The sequence below is a fragment of the Balaenoptera ricei genome, chromosome 9 (genome assembly GCF_028023285.1).
Source record: "Balaenoptera ricei isolate mBalRic1 chromosome 9, mBalRic1.hap2, whole genome shotgun sequence".
NCBI lineage: Eukaryota > Metazoa > Chordata > Mammalia > Artiodactyla > Balaenopteridae > Balaenoptera > Balaenoptera ricei.
In genome coordinates, this window is record NC_082647.1 from 93424861 (window position 1) to 93451353 (window position 26493).

Genomic DNA, 26493 nt, shown 5'->3' on the forward strand with positions numbered 1-26493 from the left:
TTTACAAAATGTATTCAATTATACTTATTGAATTATGTCTGTATTATTTTATTTTAACAAAATAACTTCTTTGAATAGGGAGTCCACAAAAGGTATTTTTACTTGCATTTTTCAGTATTTAAAAGTGAGTTAGTATCAGAGTAATTGTGATGCTTAAAGAAAAATTAAACAATAAAACAACTACAACAACAAAACTATTATCAGAAGGAAAGGCAAGCACAATCACAAATTATTATCATTTATTTATTTAGAATAAAGCAAGTTTAGGCTATAAAACTGCTAATTAGCATTTCCATTTGTTCCATTAATGGCATTTCAAACTTACATGGCAGTATGTCCTTATATCTGTTCTTTTTAACATTTTCTTCTTTTTCTCCAGTGGCTGTGGGATAAATCTTTTCTGTTCTATACTTGGTTGACAATCTTCTTAGTCGCTTAAAATCAAAAAAAGAAAATTCAAGTTCAGAAAAACATTAGTATTTCAAAATTTTAATGAAAATTTTAATGATAAATAGCTCTTCATTGAATTTTGCTAACCCTGATTCCTCACAACTCATTTTCTTGTTTTTCTAAGTTCACAATATCTCCCTACCCCTTAATAATTAACCCTAAGATAATTTCATTTTTAGCATAAGTGCAAACATAAGATTAATACTCCAAACAGTAGTAAAAAACAAAAGGGGGGGGGAACACTAGAATAAAAGTAATTTTATTTAAACAAATCATTAATACACTGAATAAGAATATTTAACTCAGGGTCTCAAAAAGCAAATTTGAAAATCATGCCTAAAAGATTATGTACAAGTTTCTTTATTTCTTCTCTCAATAAACCGTGAGCACCCATGATGTGCAAGCCTCCTTCCAAGGCATAAGCTAACAGTTACTTATAAGACACTGCAAAACAAAGTTCTCTGATATTGAATTGGAAATGTCTAACAAAGACCAATTCTGCTTATTCACTGCATTACAGAAGTGGTTTGTGAGTTAGTGACAAATTCTTACCACATATGGCGATAGGGATGTTCTTTGGGCTGGAATATTTCTGCATGTCAGTAATACACTTCCTGCTTTCAGAAGCACTGAAAGTCAGCATTGTGAATTGTTTAAATTCACTACTCAACTACATTGCTGAAATTTAATTTCAAAGGAGCCTACTTTCTTCCAGACTTAAAGACATATTGAAGGCATTCTAGTTTTACTATTCAACAAAATTATTAAATACAAATGAAAAAGAAATCTGGTAATGTTTAACTTTTTCACCATTTTATTTTTGTTCCTTGTGATGCTAATAATTAAGCAACTAAGAATATTATGTCTATATTTTTTAAAAATCACAGATAGAACTTTAATTCAAGATCCTTATTCTTGTATTGACATACTTTAACATATAACACTTGAAATAATCTTAAAATAGACCCTTACACATAGAATAGTAAGCTTTCTGTTCTTCTCTGAAAAACTACTAAACTTTATCATCACAATCTTAGAGATCTAAAGCAGGAATATTCATTTTTAAGATGAAAAGACTTAACTAGAATCTTGTTCTGTACTGGCACAATGCCAAAGCAAAATTCTCCATATTTATGATGTTACTTCCTGTAGTAATAAAGTTCTCAAAGTATGTAGGTGTACTGGGGGTAAAAATTGTATTTACAAAGTAAATGGGCTGTTCGTGAGGGTGAGGGAAAACCAGAACGTTGATGCAATACTGGTAGAAAAGAACATTAGCACAACCCCTAAGGAGGGTAATTTGTCAACTACAAATACACATAACCCTTTAACCGAGGAACTGCACTTCTACAAATTTGTTCTCTAGATAAATGGCACACACTCATGAAATGATGTACACACTAAGTTATTTATTGCGGAATTGTTTATAACAGCAAAAGACTGCAAAAATTGGAAAAGACTATTAATAGAGGACTGGCTAAAAAGATGTTTCATTTATACAATCAAATATGACATATGTTGAAAACAAATGAGGAAGCTCTTGATATACTGTGATATGGAAAGATCTCAAAAATATATATTAAGTGTAAAAAAGCAGAGAACACAGTAGTGTATAACTATTGGTGTTAAAAAGAAAAAAAATGCATTTGTATTTGCTTGTACATGTGCATAAAACATCTCTGAAACTATTAACAAAAGTTGTTGTCTATGGGAAAGAGAATGAGTTGCTATAGGAAATGGATGGGAAGGAAACATTACTATACGTCCTTTCATACTTTTTGGATTACATGAATGCATTACCTATTCAAAAATAAAATGTTAAAAAAAGTAAAAGAAAAGATTATTCATAATTTCATTATTCCACATTAACAAAGATCCTCCCAGTTACTAACATATATATCTCACATATTTAACCAGAATTTTTGCATTTTCTCTGCTCAAAGATTTTCATCTTTAAATATAGTACCTTAAAGTATTACAAAATATTCTATGTGAATGTGACTAACAGAAGGATATCAATCCAAACAGTTGCAGAAACACAGGGGGAAAGGAATATAACTTAGGTAACTGTCACTGAAAACACACACACACACACATACACACATATAAAAAAACTACAAAGCAAAGGGAAGAGGGGATGAATTTAATTATAAAATGTAAATGCACTTCTGGAATACCTGCTGCAAACACTCCAAGCATTTCTTCTTTTACAAAACAAATTATGTTATTGAGAAATGTGCAAAACAAAGTTTTTATAGAAAATGACTTCTCATTTCTCATATAATGAAACTTAAGAACACTTTTGTGTACAAATAAATATCTAATTTGAGTTTGAATTTTTATACATTCAGTTTTCTTAAAGACCAGCACAGCATGGGATGCCTTCTACTGGCACGGTTCCAATGAAGAATGTTCTATTAAAATAAGTCTACATAAGTAGTGTACTTAGAAATTTTCATACCCCTTAGAGATACTAATCTATGATGTAGTATGAATAAAACAATGGTGGCCTATTAAACATAAAAACTGTTTTGTACTTTTTAAAAAATTGGCATCAAAAAAATTCTACCCAACTGTATTGAAAAGATATCCTCAAATAGGAACTTATTTCCTAACAAAAAGATCAGCTTTATAGTTAGTTGCTTGAATTAAAATTCTTGATCTGACACTCTCTGGCTATAAGACACTGAATTAATTTAACCTGTGTCTCATCCTCTGTGATCTGAGGATAATGCCTACTACTCTCACCAAAGAGCCTGGCATGAAAAAATGGGCTCAATAAATGTTAACTATTACTACTGAGTAATTACTGAAACTCTTTAAATGTTATTTGCTACTACAGATTTCTTTCTTTCTTTAAATAAAACCTTTCTTAGATCAGAGATCAAAAGGAGTCACATATTCTAGGCCAATTTGTTTGCTTGGGAGTGTTGAGTATTTTAAAGCAGGCTTCATTCATATTGTCAAATTTGCGCATGCTTCAGAATCACCTGGAGGGCTTGTTAAAAGCAGGATTGCAGAGCCCCACCCTCAGAGTTTCTGATTCGGTAGGTCTAGGATGCAGCCTGGGAATTTGTATTTAATGAGTTTCCAGGTGATGCTGCGGCTGTGTCTGGGGGCTGTGTCTGGGGGCTGTGCCTGGGGGCTGTGTCTGGGGGCTGTGCGTAAGAACCGCTGGCATAAGGTATGTTCAAGAGGAAGGAGTATGGTGATGGACTGCATGGAGGAATGGATGTTGATTTTCAACAATTCTTAGATTCCTCTGGATTTTATGTACAGATTGGCAGCATTGACAATTTCTGAAAAGTGATTAGGGATTTTTCTTGGGAGGAGGAGCACGGATTAGTGATGAAGAAGGAAAAATGTAATTATCAAGTAGCAAAAAAAAGGGATGGGGAGGAGATCACTGTTCAGCAGCAAGTGGGAGCAAAAAAACCACACCACCTATAAACAAAAGTACTTAAATGAAAGAATTAAAAGGTTCTGAGGGAATTCCCTGGAGGTCCAGTGGTTAGGACGTGGCACTTTCACTGCCAGGACCTCAGGTTCGATCCCTGGTCGGGGAACTAAGATCCCACAAGCCGCCGCGGCGTGGCCAAAAAAAAAAAAAAAGTTTTGAGATTAAATTCTAGATAAACTGGGAGGTACAGCAAACCAAAACTCCTTCCTAAATCTCTTAAAACATCAGAATAATACAACAATGTACAGATCTGGTAGCCCTTGACACCAGCAGCATGTAATTGGTAAACAAAACAAAACACCATAAAAAGATGCTTTCGAGATTCGACTTTTAAAAATTATCATGATGATCATCTTTCTGTGTCTTTGTGTATGCTCTTTCTTTGCTTCTTAGTGGTCATTCCACTCACCTCCAAATCTTATACATCTTTTAAGTCCTAGCTCCTTCAGAGTTTCTTACTCCCCTCATGCAACAATAATCTTTCCCTTCTGAGTTCTTCTTAGACTGTATATGTACTCTTGAAACACCATTTCCTTCTCTTTATGATAAATATATAAAGACAATACATCTTATTTCCTCTACTAAACGCTAAACTCTATGAGTACAAGATTACTGTCAGATTAAACTGTGTAATGCCCTGCATCCCTGGAGCATATTTAATGCTTATATGTTAAATAAATTAATCTTAGAATAAGATTTGAATGCTGGCCTAAACGAAAGAAGACGGTTTTGTTCTTTGAATACCACACCAAATTTAATGTCCCAATAGTACTTGGGAGGAGACGTAGCCCCACCAAAGTTCATTAACTATGAAATGGAAAGTACCTACACATATCATTTCATTTTAACTTCTGACCACCATTTCCATTGCCTGTAGTGAAGTTGCCAATATGAAATTGAGAAACATGCCATAATATACTAAGGAACATTATTCGTAACTACAGTGCTACGTGACAGTTTGTATGAGAACAGCACTGAACTAAACACTAATAAAATAATTCATTTATTAAGCTACACATAATTACACTAAAGCAAGAAAATATTTTGAATCATTTACTGTCCTAACTGGCAAAAATATAGCTAAATGGTGTATTTACATAAACTTATAGGTACTATTCACACCCCTTATCATGTGTGGCTTTTTTTTTTTTAACTAAGCAAACAAAAAACCTTTAAGAAAGACATTTTCAACTACCCTTAAAAGTCTTGAGAAAGTCACATAATAAACTCATATAATTCCATTCTTATCTCAGAGTTTCTATTCTAAAAAGCAAGCCTGATTATTTTAATTTGCCCCACGCTTAAAAACCCTCCAATGGGTCTATCACCTCCTAGATAAATTACCAAATCCTTTCATTTTAACATATTTTGAAAGCTGCCTGTCTGATTTCCCAGCTTCTTCTTTTTATAACACTCTCTTACTCAGAGTATGACGCTTCAGCCATATAGAATTATTTACCACCACCAGCAGAAGCACCCTTCCACCCCTCATCATCACAGTTCTACAATTTTTCCTCTTGCTGGTGAGTTAATATAAGGACTCTGGCTAGAGTGTTATTTCCTTTCTGAAGCCTTTCTTTCTTTTTTAAAATAAATTTATCTATTTTTGTGTCTTTGTTGCGGTGCGCGGGCTTCTCGTTGCGGTGCGAAGCACGGGCTCCAGGCACGCGGGCTTCAGTAGTTGTGGCGCAGGGGCTTAGTTGCTCTGCGGCATGTGGGATCTTCCCGGACCAGGGCTCGAACCCGTGTCCCCTGCATTGGCAGGCGGATTCTCAACCACTGTGCCACGAGGGAAGTCACCTGCATTGGCAGGCAGATTCTTAACCACTGTGCCACGAGGGAAGTCCCTAAGTCTTTCTTGAACACTCCCTTCCTCATTGCTCCCAGTTCCCAGCACTTAGTAGTCAATAATATTGTTTTATTACCACTTTGGAAAAGTATTTACAGTCTAATGTCTCACCCATTAGACTATAAAACTGAAAGAGAGACTGGACTATCTTATTGTGCTTTATAGCTAGTGCAATGCAAATCACATTAAAATGGGTGATTTCAAGAATTGTTTAATTAGCCTTCTCAGATAAGTCACAGAGATGTCTCTAATACATTAGAATTTGTGATGCAAACAAAAATGGAGTTTAATATTCACTGTTTTAAAGTTCCAAACAAATTACTTTCTCTTTATTTCTTAAAAACACATAAGTTTTATTCCCCAATCCTAAATCAATAACTGATTCTCAGAGGCCCCTAAAGTCACATGCAATATGACTATCCTCTTTAAGGTATCCAGTGTGTGTCAAATTTGGTTCTTTAAAAGGGTAGAACAGTTCCCTTGTTTATCTAAGGACCAAAGCTAGTGACAAGGTGTTTGTGACACTTGTTGAATCTCTCCAGTCAAAGAGCGAACTGTCTACTGAATTGTCCACTGGGTGTCTCACAGGCATCACAACCATGTCCAAAGAGCACCACCATTCATTCAATATGTGCTAAAGCCTCAAAGGTGGGAATCATCGTGATTCCTACCTCCGCCTCCCCTCACCCCCAACATCCAGTCAATCCATCAGCAAGCTGTGTTAGCTCCACCGCTAATCTAATTCTCTTCACACTCACCAAACAAGACTTAGAATTCAGAATAAATGTAGACAGGAACAAGTGTTAAATTTACTTGTTGGCTGGATTTTCAATCAGGACAATTAAGAAAACAAATGGACAGAAAAGTAGTAGAGCTAAAATAAAATTAAGCTAACTCAAATTCCTTTTGTATAAGATGGCCTATAAATAAATTAAATATTGGAGCTCAAGCCTTCTCATATTCTGTTACTAGGTCACACACTACTGCCCCAAATTCCTGAATGTCATTAACACTTAAAAAACAGCTTCATAAGACACTAATTTTAGTAAATATGCACACACTATACACATCCAAACAACGTTACCTTAAAGTGAAATAAAATGGAATTACTTCAAGCTTCAGAGTTACACTGCTAGCAAAATATATGAATACCTATATAGTACTGCTTTTGGCATTGCTCTGAAATATTTCTGAGGCAAATACTGGAAAATCCATCTGAATTTTAAAAGGCAGGGCGTTTGGCACATAGTTGGCACAGGGTAATAACTGTTAAATGAAAAAATTCATCTGGTTTTATGCCTGAAATGTTAATGCCATCAGTCACAAAAGCCCCTCAATCGTAATACTGAGCTAATCCAACCACACAACGTGGATGATTATTACTAAGACAAAATAATTTTTTTTAAAACCTCAAATACAAAGTAACAGCAGCAAGTAGTAAAATCAGAGTATAATTTCCACCAAACATATACTATCTCTAACTTAACTGGCTGTTCCTAAATCTTTACAAATATATTTATATAAAAATGTGTATGCCTCTAATAATAACTGTTACAAGCAACTAAAATAACTAACGGGTCTTTCAACTACACAACTGCAACGTTTACCTTTAGGTGCAAAATATGAAACTCTGGGGACTTCCCTGGTGGCGCAGTGGTTGAGAGTCTGCCTGCTGATGCAGGGGACACGGGTTCGAGCCCTGGTCTGGGAGGATCCCACATGCCGCGGAGCAACTGGGCCCGTGAGCCACAACTACTGAGCCTGCGCGTCTGGAGCCTGTGCTCCGCAACGAGAGGCCGCAACAGTGAGAGGCCCGCGCACCGCAATGAAGAGTGGCCCCCGCTCGCCACAACTGGAGAAAGCCCTTTCACAGAAACGAAGACCCAACACAGCCAAAAATAAATAAATTAATTAAAAAAAATATATATGAAACTCTGCCTTTCAAAATTTAACGGTTCTTTCAACTACACAACTGCAACATTTACCTTTAGGTGCAAAATATGAAACTCTGCCTTTCAAAATTCATCTTCCTATCTTTGCTCATGCTTTACCTACTGCTGCATGACAGACTAAACTGTCTGCCGTTCTTCTTCAGAAATGCATAGCTATGCCTTCTCATTAAAGCTAAGTCAGGGCTGATACTAAAAGGACATACTTTGAAGTAAACAGGGGCCAATCTTACCAGTCTTTGGGTATTAATAAGAGTAATGATTTTTACTCTTTGATCATCCTGATTTCGATGCTTCAGTTATTTTCATAGTAGTCTACCAAGCAAACTCCTTGCTTCTTTCTAGCTCAGTACAGATATCATCTTGCTGAAACATCCCCTGAGAACAGTCCTGGCACTCACCCCCATCTTCCACTTCCTCCCATACTGCTTCCTCATCTCTACCCGCAGCACTTGATATATACCTCTCATCTAGGACATCTCCCAATGTACAATAATTATTTATATGTGCACATATACCATCCCTGATAGAACATGAGTTCCCTGAAGATGCAGACCATATCTTCTTACTCTATTAATACCAGCTACTACAAGCATAACCTGTGACAAATTGCAGCAAGTCAATATACTCTTTAGGTCTTCTCAGGTGGTTAGGTTCAGAAGAAATGGATGCAAATCAGAATTGACCAGTAAACTTAGGAAACGATTTTCTCTCACTACTTAAATTTCATTACCACTTCACAATGAGACAGCTTTGAGTCAGAGAAGCTGGGGTTCAATTCCTAGTTCCATCAAATAACAGCAAAGGAGATCTCCTCAACATAGTAGCTTTATAATCCTCCCTGAATGGATGAAGCAATGGATCTTCATTTTGAGAATTCGTTTTTAAATAAAACTTTGTACTACAGACTTCATATTTTAAAACAATATGGCAAAACATAAAAGTTTTTAAGAAAAAAGGTAATAAAAAAATTTCACAGCAAGACTATAATCGTTTTTTGCACACCCTAGACAAGCAAATGGTTTCCTTTTCTTAAAGGAAAGGCTCCTGTTCTCTGGTTTGAAAAGAAAATACAGTACTTTCTCAAGATCAAAATATTAGGAGGATATAATCCAAGTTTATCCCCTCCCTACCTCTGGGCTATATTTTTTATGGAAAAAACGGTAGAATCCTATTTGAACTAAGAGGACAATACAATTGTTTTAATACAGCAAATGGGGGAAAAAAAAAAAGTGTTCCCAGGTTTACTTTATTTTGTTTCTACTCACAAAGCCCTCAACTTCTCTTTCATCTGCTTCATCATCCTTTATCTCATGTCCCTCTATTTAATTCACGTAACCACTGGTTCCACATTTTCCAGGTCAATCCCAACTTCAAATATTTTGTCCCACTGTCCCCACAGCAAATTGCTCAAAAATTCCAAAACCTGGGTATTAATACTATGGCTTCCGACTATGCCTCCCTTTATCTAGTTATGTGTCTTGATTTAAGGAAACATGATCACTATAGTGCTCTTTACCCTTTAGTCTCCACTGAGGAATACTCTGCCAAGCCCAGACTCTCAAAGTATTCCAAAGCAATCTGTCACTAATATCATTATTCCAAAATATATAATATAAACATACAGTGAGCTTGAGAATATTGAGTCCCAAGTTTAACACATTAAGTTACAATAACATCGACTGTCCAACTAAAAAATAAAGAAGACCCCTCAAATTAATAGCATGGACGCAGAATTCGTATTTTCATCTTTGCAAAGATGTAGCATAGGAAGAGTCACCTTTGCAGTTTAAGAAAGCTCAATTCATATCTACCACTATATGGAAATAAATTATTTTTTGCTAGGCCAGACTGCCACAAAGCTGTGGTCAACAGACCAAACTTTTAAAGAGAAACCTATACTTCCTGGGGAACCATTAACTCCTGAACCCCCTGAAAATTTCACTCTTCCTTCTACCACTTATACTGAAAACTACTTTCATGAAGTCACCAATAATCTCCAAAAGGCATCAAAACCAAAAGCCTCAATTCCTATAAAGTATTTAACAGATGATGACCTCCTTTTAAAACTCCTTTCTTCAATTTCATGAAACAAGTGTCTCTTGATTCTCCTCTTACCCTTTCTGGTCCTTTGCATCCAGCCCCTTAAAGCATGTGTTCTCTCTTGAACTATTCTCTCCTCAGATTTTGTCTTTTAGCAAGTTTATCTCCTGCCTACCATGCCTTTAACTATTACATTTATGACAATCCCCAAATCTGTATTTCTGCTGACTTTTCTCCCCAGTTCCAGTTCCATATTTTTTTTTAAGATTTTTTTAATTAGTTTATTTATATTTATTTTTGGCTGCATAGGGTCTTTGTTGCCACGGGTGGGCTTTCTCTAGTTGCAACGAGCAGGGGCTACTCTTCATTGCGCTGTGCGTGCTTCTCATTGCGGTGGCTTCTCTTGTTGCAGAGCAGGGGCTCTAGGGGCGTGGGCTTCAGTAGTTGTGGCTCACAGGCTCGGTAGTCGTGGCGCACGGGCTTAGTTGCTCCACGGCATGTGGGATCTCCCCGGACCAGGGCTCGAACCCGTGTCCCCTGCGTTGGCAGGCAGATTCTTAACCACTGCACCACCAGGGAAGTCCCTGCTTCTGTTTTATGTTTTGGTTTTTTGGCCGCGCGGTATGTGAGATCCTAGCTCCCCGACCAGGGATTGAACCTGCACCCCTGCATTGGAAGGCAAAGTCTTAGCCACTGGACTGCCAGGGAAATCCCTCCAGTTCCATATTCAAACTGCTTACGGAACATCCACAACAGCAACTCAAACCTAGCTAGATAAAAAGAAATTCACCTGCTTCTATGTCCCTTTTTATTTCCGTGGCACCTCTGCCCTCCTTAACCATTCAGACTTAAAAACCTAGTAGTTTTGGACTCTTCCCCCTTATATGTCCACTTGCTTCCTCGCACATCCAGTCAGTTTCAAGTTCTGGTGAGTCCACCTCAGTAAACATCTCCCAAACCTGGCCCTTAACTTTCTAGTCCCACTGCCAATGAAGAAAGACAACTGTTTTAAGTATAGGATGATAGGTAACTTAATTTTCTTTCCTTTAATTATATTGTCTTTTCAATTAAAAATAAAAAGATTTAAGAAATGCTTTGTTGTTGTTGGTTTGTTTGTTTTTGCCACGCTGCGGGGCATGTGGGATTTTAGTTCCCCGACCAGGGATCGAACCCATGCCCCCTGCATCGGAAGCACAGAGTCTTAACCACTGGACTGCCAGGGAAATCCCTCCAGTTCCATATTCAAACTGCTAGACTGCCAGGGAAGTCCCAAAGAAACCCTTTGAATGACTGAGGAAAAAGAGAAAATTTGGTGAGCATAACAAAATAGTATAATAAATAAATAACTAATTAATGTATGTCAAGGAGTAGAGACAGAAAAAAATGCATTTATGTTCATTAAACCATGCATATAAAGCACCATACCCAACATCTAGCATACAGCATGCCTTTAAATATGTAAAGACTGAGATGACCATATAAGATTTATTAACAGATGAGGAATTTAAGGAAAAATTTTAATTACCTGCCTCAGATTAGTTGACTTGTTATTGAAACTAGCAAATACCAAAATATCTTTATTTGTATACTCAAATACTATCTCTTTTTTTGTTCTTAAAGAGCATTTTAATCTTTTTGTGTGTACCCTAAGATTTGATGCCATACCACAGTACAATACTTGAGACCACACTGTTCATTACCAGCTACAGTATCTATTTAAAAATTCAGAAAGCAATTTTCAACTGTATATTGCAAGTCTATTTTAGGCTGCATTAGACAAAATAAGTTATGGGCCAAATTCCAGAATGGTAGAATAAATTGTCATTGATGTTCTCCCTAATCCTTCCATTATGGATCTACACAGAGATCACGTATGTCCCGTTATTTATTCGAAAGCTTGAAAATTACCTGGCAAACCAGACTTAAGTTTACAAGCCATATTTTTGTAACTTCCCATTCCACTCCCCAAGCCTAGTAACACATAAGAAATTACTATTTAGGGATCTGCTGGGCCCATTTTTCCTATCAATGCATAAAAATGCTTTAATATAAGGTATTTATGTTTTTAAAAAGATAAAAAATTAAGTATAATAAAGGATGTGCTTTCACATAATCATTTCATTTTTCAAAAAGAAGGGAAGACCAAGGAGATATAAAGTCAAGTTAGGTTGGCAAACTTTTGTTTGTAAAATTAAGTTTTAAATTCTTAATAGAGACACAGTTTGGCAACTACTCAAAAGGTTAAATATAGAGTTACCATATAACCCAGCAATTCCACTCCTAGGTATATACCCAAGAGCACTAAAAACATATGTCCACACAAAAACGTGTACACAAGTGCTCACAGTAGCACTGTTCATAAAAGCCAAAAAGTGGAAACAACCCAAATGTCCATCCACTGATGAATGAATAAACAAAATGTAGTCTAGTCATACAATAGAATATTATTTGGCCACAAAAAGAAATAAAGTGCTGATACATGCTCAGCTGATAAATCTTGAAAACATTATGCTAAGTGAAAGAAGTCAGAAACAAAAAACATATATTATATGATTCCATTTATATGAAATGTCCAGAATAGGCAAATTTATAGTCAGAAAATAGATTAGTGGTTTCCAGGGTGCTGGGGTGAAAGGGAGTGAGGTGTGACTGGTAATGGGTATGGGGTTTCTTTTCACAGTGATGAAAAAGTTCTGAAATTAGATAGTGATCATTTCCTGCAAAAAGTATTTCATTCTGGCATTATATTAGACTTCGTCCAGAAAAGGCCAGATCACACTACTGTGAAGTTATGTGCACCCCAAGTTACCAAGGGCATGATTTTGTCTTCAAATATCTCTATGTAATAATGATAAACAGTGCTCCTCTTGCATATAACATACAAAAATCAAACAAAAAGCCAAACTTCAATCATGATAAAAACTAGGATCTACCTACATATAATTATCAAGATTTCTGCAAGAAATCTTGCACATAACTTCCTACCCCAAGTTACCAAGGGCATGATTTTGTCTTCAAATATCTCTACCTATATAGTTGTTTGCCCTAACCACTAAAGAGGAACCAGCTAGTTGTTGATAAGTGCCATTAGAGTGTCTCAGATTACCAAGCCACACAATATTCATATAACATTAGATAGCTCTGCTGAACTCATGAATTAACTGTTATGATTTTCAAAAAAACCTACTTTCTCAGCTTGCTGACATACTGGATCTGGACACCTATAATAAAAGGAAAAAGTAAGATTCAATTATCACCTTCACGAGGATGACTGGTCTTATATCATTTTTCCTAACCTACTCTATGTGTCAGGTATTCTTTTAGGTGGTACAGATATAGTGGTGAACAATATATTGCTCTCGGGTAGCATATATTCCAAAAGTAGATCTTGGTCATACAGTATTTATCATTCCTGCTTCTTCTATCCATCATTTGTTTACAAGTTTTATCCCATCACTACAACCACTGCTGCCACCCAAGATTATAATTTTCTGTCTTCCAGAGATAATCTTTTATATTTTTCTTTATTCCTCCACAATACCTAGTATCTTCCATGTATCACATATTCAGTAAAGCATGGCAAGTCTTTTAAACAAAATGGGCACTGATAACCATATTCAGAGCATCACATAGTCAATGAATTGGCACCCTACTATCACATTTATAACTTACTGAGTTCAATAAGCTGAGATAATAGAGTTTGTATAACTGGAGAGTATACATTTAAAATGCTAGTTGAAATTTGATCTTTGTGGTTTACCATCATACTGACATATGAAACTGATAAAAAATGAAGTGTAATTTAAAATAATTTATTTAAAGTAATAATCCTCTTGTCCTAAATAACATACCTGAAGACACTTTGTTTTTGATTTGCTTCTTTATTATATTAACTACAATGTCACCAAGGAAAGTTTTCAATCTTTTATCACCAGGGGGAAAATGTACAGAATAAATGGGTGCTAATACACACATATAAAAACCCATCAACATATTCTTAGAGATGAGGTATATATGTGTGCCTGTGTATACACATACATACATACAATTTAAATATGTAATATATTAAATTTAACAGTTTAAAATTTATACAAGCAATGCATGCAGATGCTAAAACATTCAAACCATAATGTCAAGTTGTGCCATGGGTTCCTAAGACCACCCGCAGGTTCAGTGATGCATGAGGATGACTCACAGGACTATCTCTACAGTCATATTCACAGCTATGATTTATTACAGCTGAAGTATACAAAGCCAAAGCAGCAAAGGGAAAGGAGCATGAGGCAAAGTCCAGAGGAAACTAGGCACACGGTTTCAAGAGTCCTCCCCTAATGGAGTCACACAGGACCCACTGAATTACTCCAGCAATGAGTTGTGACAGCATTGGTGAAATGCTGTCTACCAGGGAAGCTCATTAGAGACTCAGAAGCCAGAGTTTTTATTGGTGGCTGGTCATACAGGTACTCTCTCTTAGCAGGAACCAAATTCCCAGATTTCCTTAAGGGAAGTAGGTGTTTAACAAAAACTATATTTGTACAGTAAAGGCAAAGGGAGCCATACTTATCATGGAATGATGGGAACCCTTCCAAAAGTCCAAGTTCCCAGACCCCAGCCAAGGGCCAGTCTTGCAAGTAGGCCTTTCTGAGGATAGCAGTCACAGGCTTGTTAACTTTTTCTGCACACAATTATAAATGAAAAAGTAATCACCTCTCCTCCATATCCCTCCCCTTTGAAGTAACCAACCATGTTAAGCCTCTTTATTAATAGATATATTATACATTGTTTCACAAAAAATTGCTGTAACTAATATACTTGGACATACTAGTTTACACACATCTGCAAATATTTTAAAGAAAAGATTCCTAGAAGTTGACATGATGGGTCAAAGAGTATACACATGATCAATTCTATTAGAAGTGGCCAAACTGCTTTCCAAAAAAGGCCTTACCAGTTTACCTTCCTATTAACAGATCTAGAATACTAGTTTTTCTATATCCTTGCCATCATTTGTTATTATCAATGTCTGAATTGCCATGATTATCAATTTTTGAATTTCACCAAATTTGGTGGAATCTGATAGACCCCTCAAAAGTTAACATTAATTTATTTGTATTTCTCTGATTATTGAATAGGTTGGTGACTTTTCCCCCATGTTTAAATAATTATTTGCATTTTTCTTGTTAATTTTCTTAGCATTTGTTAATTTTCCTATTGGAGTGTTATATATAGAAGCTACTCATATATTTTAGATAATAATCCTCCAACTGTTTAATGTGGTTAAAATGTTTTATCTCAATCTACTGCTTATCTTGCATTACCTTTTGTATTATAGATGTCTTTCATTTTTATGAGGTCAAATTTGAGCTTTATTATTATAATATTTGTGCTGTAAATACAAGTCAGGAGAAAAAACACTCTAACTCAGACTGGCTTTGTCCTTATATGTTTCACCAGTCTCTTTACACTGGCAAACTGACTCCCTTAGACAACTATTACATTAAAGAAGTTTACCCAAATATGGTGGATCTTTTTTGAACTTGCTTATTTTAAAATAAAATGAAAAACTCTTATAATTCAGCTACCATTTTAGATTACAAAGTGAAGTCTCAGGCAAAGCAGTATTCTCTTGCATTGCTTTGTGAAGTGACAATTCTTAGGTACAAGCTAATTTCTAATAGGATGAGGTCATTAGGGTGACTTGGTACTACACTGTCAGCTTGACTTCTCTGAGCCATACAAAACCTCCTGTAATAATACTTAATGTGTAGTGTGGGTACACTGGCAATCTCTGGGAGTAAAATATTTTAAAGCATATCCCCTATAATCAAATAACATTTATTATTTAAATTATAAATCTTCTGCTGGCTAGAACATTTCATGAATGACAAAGACCAAATCTACTTTTACCTCTGAAAAACTGATTTAGCAATTACTCTAAAAATTCATACTGTTTTTAACCAATTCCTTGTTTATTAAGTAGAAGTCTTAATACTTATAAACTCACCAACAGCCCTACTGTATGAGTTATTTCTATAAATGTTCTTTTTTTTTAATTAATTAATTTATTTATTTATTTATGGCTGTGTTGGGTCTTCATTTCTGTGCGAGGGCTTTCTCTAGTTGCAGCGAGCGGGGGCCACTCTTCATCGCGGTGCGCAGGCCTCTCACTATCGCGGCCTCTCTTGTTGCGGAGCACAGGCTCCAGACGTGCAGGCTCAGTAGTTGTGGCTCACGGACCTAGTTGCTCCGCGGCATGTGGGATCCTCCCAGACCAGGGCTCGAACCCGTGTCCCCTGCACTGGCAGGCAGATTCTCAACCACTGCATTGGCAGGCAGATTCTCAACCACTGCGCCACCAGGGAAGCCCCTATAAATGTTCTATTTGACTGTGCTTGTTTAGTTAATAATGCTAATTGCTGTTCTCTGAAGTCTCTTCTTTATCCCCACCTTTATTTGTTTGCTCATAGGGTTCCCTCTACTTATAAAGTCCCTCCACCAAAATTCACCTATCCTTCTAGGCTCATTTTGAAAGCACTTTCTTATTAAGTATTCCATGACTCTCCTAACAGTATATGATTTTTCCTTTTTAAGAATCCTCATTTAAAAAAGAAAAAAAAAAGAATCCTCATTGCACAACAACGTGAATGTACTTAATGCCAATGAACTGTACACTTAAAAATGGTTAAAACACTGACTTTTGTTATGTACGTTTTTACCACAATAAAAAAAGTTGCCCCCCCCAAAAAAAGTAGAGGGACTTCCCTGGTGGCGCAGCAGTTAAGAATCCACCTGCCAATGCAGGGGACACAGGTTCAATCCCTGGTCCTGGAAGATCCCACGTGCCGCGGAGCAACTATGCTTGCGTGCCCCAACTACTGAGTCCACGCTCTGCAACTACTGAAGCCTGCGCACCCAGTACCCATGCTCCACAACAAGAGAAGCCACCGCAATGAGAAGCCGTGCACCGCAACAAAGAGTAGCCCCCACTCGCCACGACTAGAGAAAGCCTGCATGCAGCAACGGAGACCCAACGCGGCCAAAAATTTTTTTAAAAAAGTATAGAGTGCAAGGTAAACAGTAACACAAGGGTTGGCAGTAAGAGGGTAGAAATGGGAGAAGGGATCCAGGGTTAAGAGAGGAGGGGAGAATAATAAACCAAAACAGTACATTTATTAGCTTTCTGAGCAATCCTCACTCCCTTCCCCAACTTCTCTTTTCTCTAAAATGTCTACAGCAGATTTACCTTTCAGGACAACTCATATGTATGATAGGATTTTCAAAGACAGGGGTAATTTTCCCACTGCTTTAAAAAAATAACATAAAATCCATTCAAAAAAATTTTTAATGCAAATTTGTCCTACCCTCTTCTCAGTGCTTTTGACAAGCTCACCCATGACTTCTATTCCCAAATTCAGGGTTAAATCCAAATTCACAATTCTTTTTGTAACTCCTCAATCCATTTACCCTCTACATGACCCTCCAGGTTCTGTTCCTAACTCTCTAGCACTGAGAGCTTATCATCCTCAAGTAGACACTTAAGTGTCCCGAATGTTCCATATTCTTCTCTGTTATTCTCAGTATATATTCTTTATCTCAGAAATCTCATCTTCTTCCATGAGTTCAACGATCACCCATACACAATTAATTAGAGAGCTACAGGGCCAACCATGACTGGCCTGAGATCTAAATTCAACTCAAACTCTATACATCTAAAATTGAACTCAGTACCCAACTCCTCAAATTTATCTTTCCTCCTGTATTCCCTATCTCATCACTACCACTTAGTGTCCACATTAGCTCAGATAAATTCTTCCTCACCCTCCAATATCACCAAATCTTGTGAATGCTATCTCAGAACTGCCTTCCAAATCCATCCCTTTTCTTCATATTCATTGTCACTGTCTCCAGGCCCTCCTGCTTGAACAGCTCAAATAGCTTTCTAAGCGGTCTCTGCTTGTATCCTTACCTCTCTGTATTTTATTCTCCACACAGCAGCCAAGGTGATCCTGTTAAAATGTAAGTCAACATCATACCTAAGAGTAAAACTCATGTCATTTAGAGTAAAAGCCAAAGTCCTATCAATGACCTACAAGAACCCTGGATGGTTTGCCGTAACTCCCAACACTATTACAAATCTACTACCCTCTTCCTCACCCATCCTGCTCAAGCACACTGGAGAGTGTGCTTCCTCTCCCATCTCTTCCTCACCCATCCTGCTCAAGCACACTGGCTTCCTTGATATCCCTTCAACACACTCTTAACTCAAATACTTGGGCACTTAATGCTCTTTCTGTCTGGAATACTCTTCTTCCAGATAACCGCATGGCTCACTCCCTCACTATTTCAAGTCCTGGTTCCATGTTTTAACCACCCTACATAATAATAATATTCCCTACACCTGTCATATGGTAGACTGATCATATATTAATAGCCTGTTTTTCAACTCTTCCTATATTAAAACCACACGTGACTTCACAGTTCTTCCGACTTAAAAGGTGTAATTTATCTCCCAACCCCTTGAAGTTGAGGTGGCATTATAACTTGCTTTGGCCAACAGAATGTGAGATCATTTTGGAACATATTTGAAAATATTAGATATGGCATAAACAATATATGGTTTGCAAACAAAACTTGGCTTGTAAACAACATAAAAACTGGCATATAATAAAGCAACAACAGAAAATTAAATGTGTTGGTTAAATATTCATCTTATACTTCTGGTTTAGGTTAAATTGCATTTTCCAAAAATACCTTAAGAGTAATCTACCAGCCATCACAAGAATGTAGAGTATGAGAAAATATCAATATTTTAATATTCTTTGAAACTCTTAAGCAGCATTAGAATAATTCATGTCACTGTAGTCTATTTTACAAGATTTGCAAGATTCTCTCTTATTTTTAAATATCCAAGTATTCAATTATATTTCCCTTAAGACCTAAGAGCATGAAAAATAGAAAGTATGCTGCATCTGAGCCAATAACAGAGGAGAGAGACTAAAGAGGTAGGTGAAAAACTAGGTATAAATGATGCTTCAACATCAAGGGCAGGAAGGACTTTAAAAAAAATAGTCAACAGTGCTGAATGCTAAAGAGGCAACAAGAAAGCTACGCACTACTACTATAAAGTCATCTACTGGATATGTCCAGGAGATCTAAGGCAACCATAGTAAATGCAATTTCAGCAGAATAGCAGCGCTTGAAATCAGCTTACAGTGGGGGTTAAAGGAATGAAGAGGAGGCCAAGGAAGTAGAGCTAGCCACTGCCCACCTAATTACTCATTCAAGGAAGCTTAAGCCTTCATTTTACCATTAATAATAGTTTCTTTGAATGCTGTCTTTCACACAAAAAAAATTTCTAGCTTTTGAACTATTAAAATATCCATCCTCTTTACTTTTCCATAAAATGAAAAGATCAAAGCATCTGGTATACTGAACATTAAAACTGTGCTTCTTACTTTAATAATTAATCTTCTACTATCTAAATTAAAAGTAATGAAAAAAATTTGTTATTTTGTACAACATCTAATAATGCCAGTGAATGGGTTTAGAGATATTTGAACATATTCAATTTCTTCAAATAGTTGCAAAATCCTATTATTAATACCCACCTACTCTGTGTTCCTCCTCGGCATTTACATATAACCTATTTACAGCACTAGAAGTAAAGAATTACAAACAACCAGGCATAAATGACAGGAAATTTCTAAATTACACAGTGCATCCAGATTCATCTCTAACACCCATTAACGAATCTTAGGCACAAAGAGGCCAATGGATAGAGTAGATAAAGCTAAGAAGACAGAGGTGCACAGGCAAGCAGATACACAGCACAGACAGAGGCACACTGACAACCAGGCAAACACAGTATTACAGCACGTAAGTTTTAGATGATCCGGGAACTACAATTAGATTTATTTTATTAATGCAAAATCTATTGTGAAGAAAATACATTAGTCTTTCAGATAGTGATAAATTTCAGATACATATTCAGAGAGAGAATTAAAAAATGACAATATAATACTTTGATAAAATTGATCTTTAGAATTACACTTCCTTGCAAGAAGGTAATGTTCTGGTTCCATATTTTAACACTGAAAAATTACAACTTAAATCTTAAGTACCATAAATATGCAGCTTATAGATTATCTTAATTTTATAGTTTCTACACAGAAACCTTAAAAGTTTGACGTTTAATATGTACTGAATATGTGAAATAACACTCTGCCAGAGCCAACAGAATGTTCTCTCAACTCACAAGGACTCTTTATGCTTCTTTTTCCCTTCTCTGAAAGAAGGTGGGTGGAGTTTATTTGGGGCTGAAACCTTAAAATAGTTAAAATATTTTTGTTGTTTTGCTTCAAAACAAATACACTTTGGGCTACCTGCCTAGTTAGGGAACTATCCCTTTTCTCTTTAAGAAAAGTACCTACCAATCACATCTGAACAAGTTCTCCACCTTGGTCAACTCCACACATTTATACTACACAATACCCATTTCACCGGTGGCAAGTGGATTGATGTGATGTGAATTTCAGGAATGTGAAAGTGAGATAGAGCAATTCTAGTCATAATGAGTTCTTCCCCTAAACTGAGATAAAGTGAATGAGATAGGTTAGATCACTGTAAGGGATGCCTTTATTCAATAACAGGTGCAGCCCCAAACAGTGAAAGTCAAATGCAGACAGCTAAGAGTAAAGCAGGTGCACAGAGAAGCAAAGACAAGTATCCAAGCAGCCCTAGATAGACACAGAAACTGATAAATATGGAGAACCACAGAAAGACAGAGGGGCTGAAATGAAGAGTCACCCAGGTTACGGATGGCTCTCCATTTCTTGGTTCCCGTCCTTAAAGCAGCTCAAGGGCAGTATTCTACTGCAATATTTTTTTTTCCACTTAAGCTGGTTTGCAAATAGGCTACAACCAAAAATCTATACCAACAAAGAAGTTTTCTATAATTTTCAGGATATTTATGCCCCCCTTTTTTTTCCTTTATTGACTTTTTCCCTAAAGAATAAGAATGCAACTCTTGGTCTAGCAACATCATGTCATAGAAAAAGCATCTTACTATTATACATCTTGCTTATTTGGGACAAACTCAGCTCTGCCAACTTCTAACCGTAAAACCTGTAACAAGCTCCTTAAACAGCTTTCATGTTTCCTTTAACATCAAAGGGTCTATGACCTATGAGTAAATCCAGTGTACACAGTGAGGGGAGAAGGTATCCAGAAAAGCCATTCTCCACATTTTCATAGCACGGGAGCTAGAACTCCTTTCCTTTCTCACTTTGGTTCTGGCCCCAAATGTGTAGTCTCAAAATCTCTCAGAGTCATCTCCTAGAAAACTCAAATATGCTGAGGAATCCAAACTAAACAGAGGCTTACCATTATAAATAACTTGCTGAGGTTCTAAAGACTCTTTTTAATGTAATTTTTTTACAGGGCACTTTTAACAGAAGCCAATGAAAAACACTGATCTGGCCACTTAAGAACTATATAAACAGAGGGTGTATGCTTTATATATCTGGGATAAGGTAAAATTACCAGATTTAAGAACACGAGGCCTTTGAAACTCCATTTTTAAAAGATCCTTCAGGGACTTCCCTGGTGGAGCAGTGGTTAAGAATCCGCCTGCCAATGCAGGGACACGGCTTCGAGCCCTGGTCCAGGAAGATCCCACATGCCGCGGAGCAACTAGGCCCGTGTGCCACAACTACTGAGCCTGTGCTCTAGAGCCCGCGAGCCACAACTACTGAGCCCACACGCCTAAGCCCGTGCTCCGCAACAAGAGAAGCCACCGCAATGAGAAGCCCGCGCACCACAACAAAGAATAGCCCCTGGAAGGGTAGCCCCTGCTCGCTGCAACTAGAGAAAGCCAGAAAGCCTGCATGCAGCAACGAAGACCCCACGCAGCCAAAAAAAATTTTTTAAATAAATAAAAAGATCCTTCATACCAACCAAACCATACATTATAAGAGTGAACAACTATGCCATGATAATGAGACATCAAAACACTCCTCACCAAAACATTCAGGAATGCTGAGGCCAATATTATATTCATCTCATGCTCAGCATTTAAGCTGCTCTCCCTTTGGGAATCCCCTCCTATTTATTTGGGTATATGGGCTTTGCTTCTTTTTTACACTGCCACCCTGTTCCTCTCATCTAAAACCCACAGTTCTTGTCTCTGTGTCTTTGCAAGTGCTGTTTGCTTTCTATCTCTCAAATGCCTTTTATCCTAATCCACCTGACAAACTCTTCTTTCAAGAGTCAAGTCAAATGTGGCCTCCATGCTGAAATTGTCCATGTTCCATTCAGGCAGATTTAGGGTCTCCAGCCTCTGTGGTTTAAATCTTGAATACACTTCCCTTAGAGTAATACCAAGTCTTCAACTACTATTGACCACCTTCTATGTACTACATTAGAAGCTTTACATACATATTATCTTGGTCCTTCTAGGTAGGTATTATATCCCCAATTTCCCTAGATAACCTGCTTATAATCATGACAGGGCCAGGACAGAAATTAATTACCTGATGACTCCAAAGCTGATTATCTTTCTACTAGTCCAGAGTTTCTAAGATTTTTGGAACCCAAGCCCCTTGAAAATCTAACAGCTATGAACCTTCTCCACCCCTCTCCCAATGAGCTTACACACAAAACACTATGTATAATTTGAAAGGGTTCGCAAACCCCCTGAAGCCCATCCACTGCCCCCAGGAAAACTTCTTGCTGCTTCTCACAAGTCTATTCACAGCCAGTAAACTTCTTAAGGGCAACAACCGTCATATTTTCAAATACCAATTCTAAACACAGTACCTAGGGCATAGTGGGCACTCAGTGAACATCTTTTGAATGGTGTATGGTAGGAACCATGGAAGGATGACAGGGCTGCCATTTTTGCATTCCTTCAGAGCCTACCAGGGTAGCTACTCTACTGTTGTTAAATAGCTTTTCAAATGCAGATTACATCTAAAAACAGTTACTATAGGAAATGTAGATATTAGCATACACCCCAAAGCCTCTGAGATTAACATGATCCACATTCCACATTCTCTAGGAAAAACTTTTGGGGAGCAACTACTTATATCTGCTATAAGCCAGTTCACAGACACTATAATATTATACAAATGGAAACAAGATATCTGTGCTATTTCAGAGGGAAGGAGGTAACAGTCAAGGTTTGAATGCATGAATCTAAAAAATTTAAATACTACAGGAAATATGAAATGCTGGGAGAGGGGTTCAATTCCTGTTTGGAAGAGACTAGTAATTTAGAAGAACTGCATATCACTGGACTTGCCTTAGCAAGTCTTCAACTCAAATCTAATGAAGGCTTTTTTTCCATGGTATTAAAAATCAAATTTGCAATGGAGAACAAGTGCTTTAAGATAAACTGGGCTAATATATTTATCCCAGAAAGTGAGAGTTAATAACAATTCTTACTTCTGAGTTCTGGGTGAATGTGGTAAAGTCATTCTAAATTTTTAGTGTTTTGATCTTCAAGGTATTCATCTATAAAACAGAAGGAAAGTTTTCTAAGAAAGGGGAAAAATATGATCAACAGTACAAACACAGATAAGCAAGATTTCATTCATTCAGTGGGTATGCTCAAGGATGAGAAATAGCTCATTCCAGAGGAATGAAAGGACACACACTGCAGAGTACAGGAGTTTAATACTGGAAAGGTATGAGAGACTATGTTAAGAAGGCTCTGGAAGGCCAGGTTAAGAAGTGTAGACTTTATCCTATTGGCCTGTGATTCTAAACCAGGGCAAAAGCTACAAAATAGGCAGCGGGGGGATAGGACAAAGGGAAATTCGAAAGACAGACAGACATATAATTATAGTTTGAAAAAAAGCAGAGCTTGGGTCTGATGCTTTGAGTTGCCTTAGGCATTTAAAATTCCAATAATCTTAGTGGTCATCAAAGGGAGCCTTGAGGGTTTTTTGAACTTATATTTTTCGATGATAAAAATAAAACCACGTTTCCAATACGGTTCTACATAAATGTATTAAAGAAAACCGAACTAGGCAGCAACACGGGGACTCAAACCCACATCTTCTGATTTTATAGCCCGTATGCCCTCCATTATCCCACAGATGCCAACACTTGAAAGTGATATTTTAGGAAAGTGAGCATGATATATGGAATGAATTAGATGAGGCAAGAAACCAGAGGCAAGGAGAGAACAACAGCTATTGCTGTAATCACTCCCAAAACACCCACGACTTACAAGATACCACTATTGTTGAAGAGATGCCAGTGACATGATATCTGGATTTTCTTAATGAAATCTAAAACCAAAAGTTAAAAGTGGACATTTTATTAAAATTAATCATGGGGTGGAGGATATACAAGTAGTTACTTTAAGTGGTTCCCTCAATCCTTATGCATATCAACCAGTGTCCAGAGAAAAATACGCACCGTACTATTTTTCACATTTATGTAGAAGATATTACAATTAATAAAAATGTATTTATTTAAAAGTTTTACTAAATTCAGTCTAATACTTTATCTTTTGTTTTCTTTTTTTCCGTGGATACTAAAAATAAAACAACATTTGTGCAAGCACACCTGTAGGTATGAGGAAGAAAAAGCAATTCTCATGCTGGTCTAAGAGACAAGCCCCTTGGACCACCTGAAGAGTCAAGCTCTGTCTTACAGCATTAAGCTCGCTACAATTTCTGCTATCGCAATGGCCATTAATGCTTATTAAATGCCAGGAACTATATTAAGCAATGGGAATACAGAGATAGTTAACTAAGTCCCAGTCTGTAGCCTTGGAGGCTTTCAGTCTGGGGAAATCAGAAATGTAAATGTTTATGAATCTAATGAACTGATGAGTGCTATAGAAACCCAGAAATGTTTACCATACGAACAAAAAATTTTAATCTATCTAAATGTTAATGTCTTACTGTCACTTTCAATCTTTCAAAAATCTTTTCCAAATTAGATATCAAATATTGAAGGAAAAAAGCTAACAATATTCTAAAATTAAATACAGGAAAACATCCTTGAGAATTAACACTTGAGGTAAATTTTTATTGTGCTGTCTCAGTGAGCCATGTCTGGAAAGTTACTTAAAAGTTCACTTCCACTTTTGAAGTTAGTTAAAATATAAATATGTTTGGCTGGACACTCATCAAAGGTGAGAAAATCTTAACTAAACCAGTGGCACTGGGAAAGGACTAAGATTAGCTCAGATGCTACGACTGGAAAATATTTCCTTTCACTCTAGCTTTAAAGACATGTTAGACATACTGCACCATTCATATAAGCTTACTGAGATATTTTAAAAACCTACAAGCCAACCACAAGATAGCACTTCACACCCTCTAAGGTGGTTATAATAAAAAAGACAAACAGTGACAAGTATTGGTGAGGATGTAAAGAAATTGGTGGGAATGGAAAATGTGCATTCTCCTGGTAGAAACGTAAAACGTGGAGCAGCTTTGGATAACACTCTGGCAGTTCCTCAAAATGTTAAACATACTTGTAGGTACATAACCAAGATAATCAAAAACATTGTGCAAAACAAAAACTTGTGTAAAAGGTTCATAGTAGCATGATTCATAAAATAATACAAAATATATTACATCTTATGTATTATTATATAGAAAATATTCCAAAATGTGGAAACAACTCAAATTGTATATCAACAAATGAATGCATAAACAAAATATGGTATATCCATACAACAGAAAATTATTCAGTCATAAAAAGGAATGAAGTATTTCTGACCACGCAACAACACTGATGAACCTTGAAAACATTAAGTCAAAGGAGTCAGTCACAAAATACTGATGCCATTTATATGAAATGTCTAGACGAGGCAAATCTATGGAAACAGAAGGTAGATTAGTGGTTGCCAAGGTCTGCGGGGAGCGGGGAGGAAGGGAGGAATGACTGCTAATGGCTATGCGGTTTCTTTTGGGGGTGATAAAAACTGATTGTGGTGATGGTTGCACAATTTTGTGAATATACTAAAACCTATTAAATTGCACAACTTAAATGAGTGAATTTTACACTAAGTGAATATCTCCATAAAGCTGTTATTAATTTTTAAAACACCTACAAGCCACAATATTGAACAGCTTAACAACGATGAAGTTTTTTATACTTACCTAGCCTGTGCAGCATTAAGATCTTGCCAAGCTTTCAGTCCTTCCTCCCCTCCTATTTAACAAATCAAATCCTAGCCTTAAATCAAAACTTCAGAGGTCTTATTTAACCAAAAGACAAGTTCTTGTTATCTGTCTTTTAAAATTATACTTAAACAGCAATCATTTCACAAAAAAGATATAGATAAGGAATGCATATACGAAAAATGTCCCTATCTCATCTTTTTTTAAAAAAGCAGAGGGTGGGAGGGGATCTGTGTCTTCCTCTGGCTTCTGCCATCTCCTTTCAGAATGTTAAAAGTAAATGGAAGAAATTTATACCACTTCACCTATTTCTTCTTCAACCCACTATGGTCTGGCTTTTTCCCATACCCCAACCCCAAACTGCTTTTTCTAGTCACCAAATCACTCCTACTTGGCAAACAGAATGGGTGCTTTCTCAAGCTCACCTTACAGGTCCTCCCAGAATTACTGTATCAGACTTTGGTGACTACTCCTTTCCTGAAACTCTCCCAGGCTTTTCTGACACCCTCTGGGTTCCCTTCCTTCCTCTTTGACCACACCCTCCCGGGAGCAATCACTAGCACTTCCGTTCAGAAGCTGCTCTTTAAATGCTGATGC

The 26493-nt window shown here is 36.8% G+C and overlaps 1 protein-coding gene across 3 annotated transcripts in view; it reads right to left on the minus strand.

Annotated features, from left to right (window-relative positions):
* The window catches only part of PTPN12 (protein tyrosine phosphatase non-receptor type 12), an 88437-nt gene that overhangs the window by 55137 nt on the left and 6807 nt on the right, over window positions 1–26493 (minus strand). For all 3 annotated transcript variants that reach the window (XM_059934096.1, XM_059934094.1, XM_059934095.1), the window contains exon 2: window positions 326–434. In XM_059934096.1, coding sequence (XP_059790079.1) covers window positions 326–434 — 109 coding nt within the window. The remainder of the gene's footprint in view (window positions 1–325; window positions 435–26493) is intronic.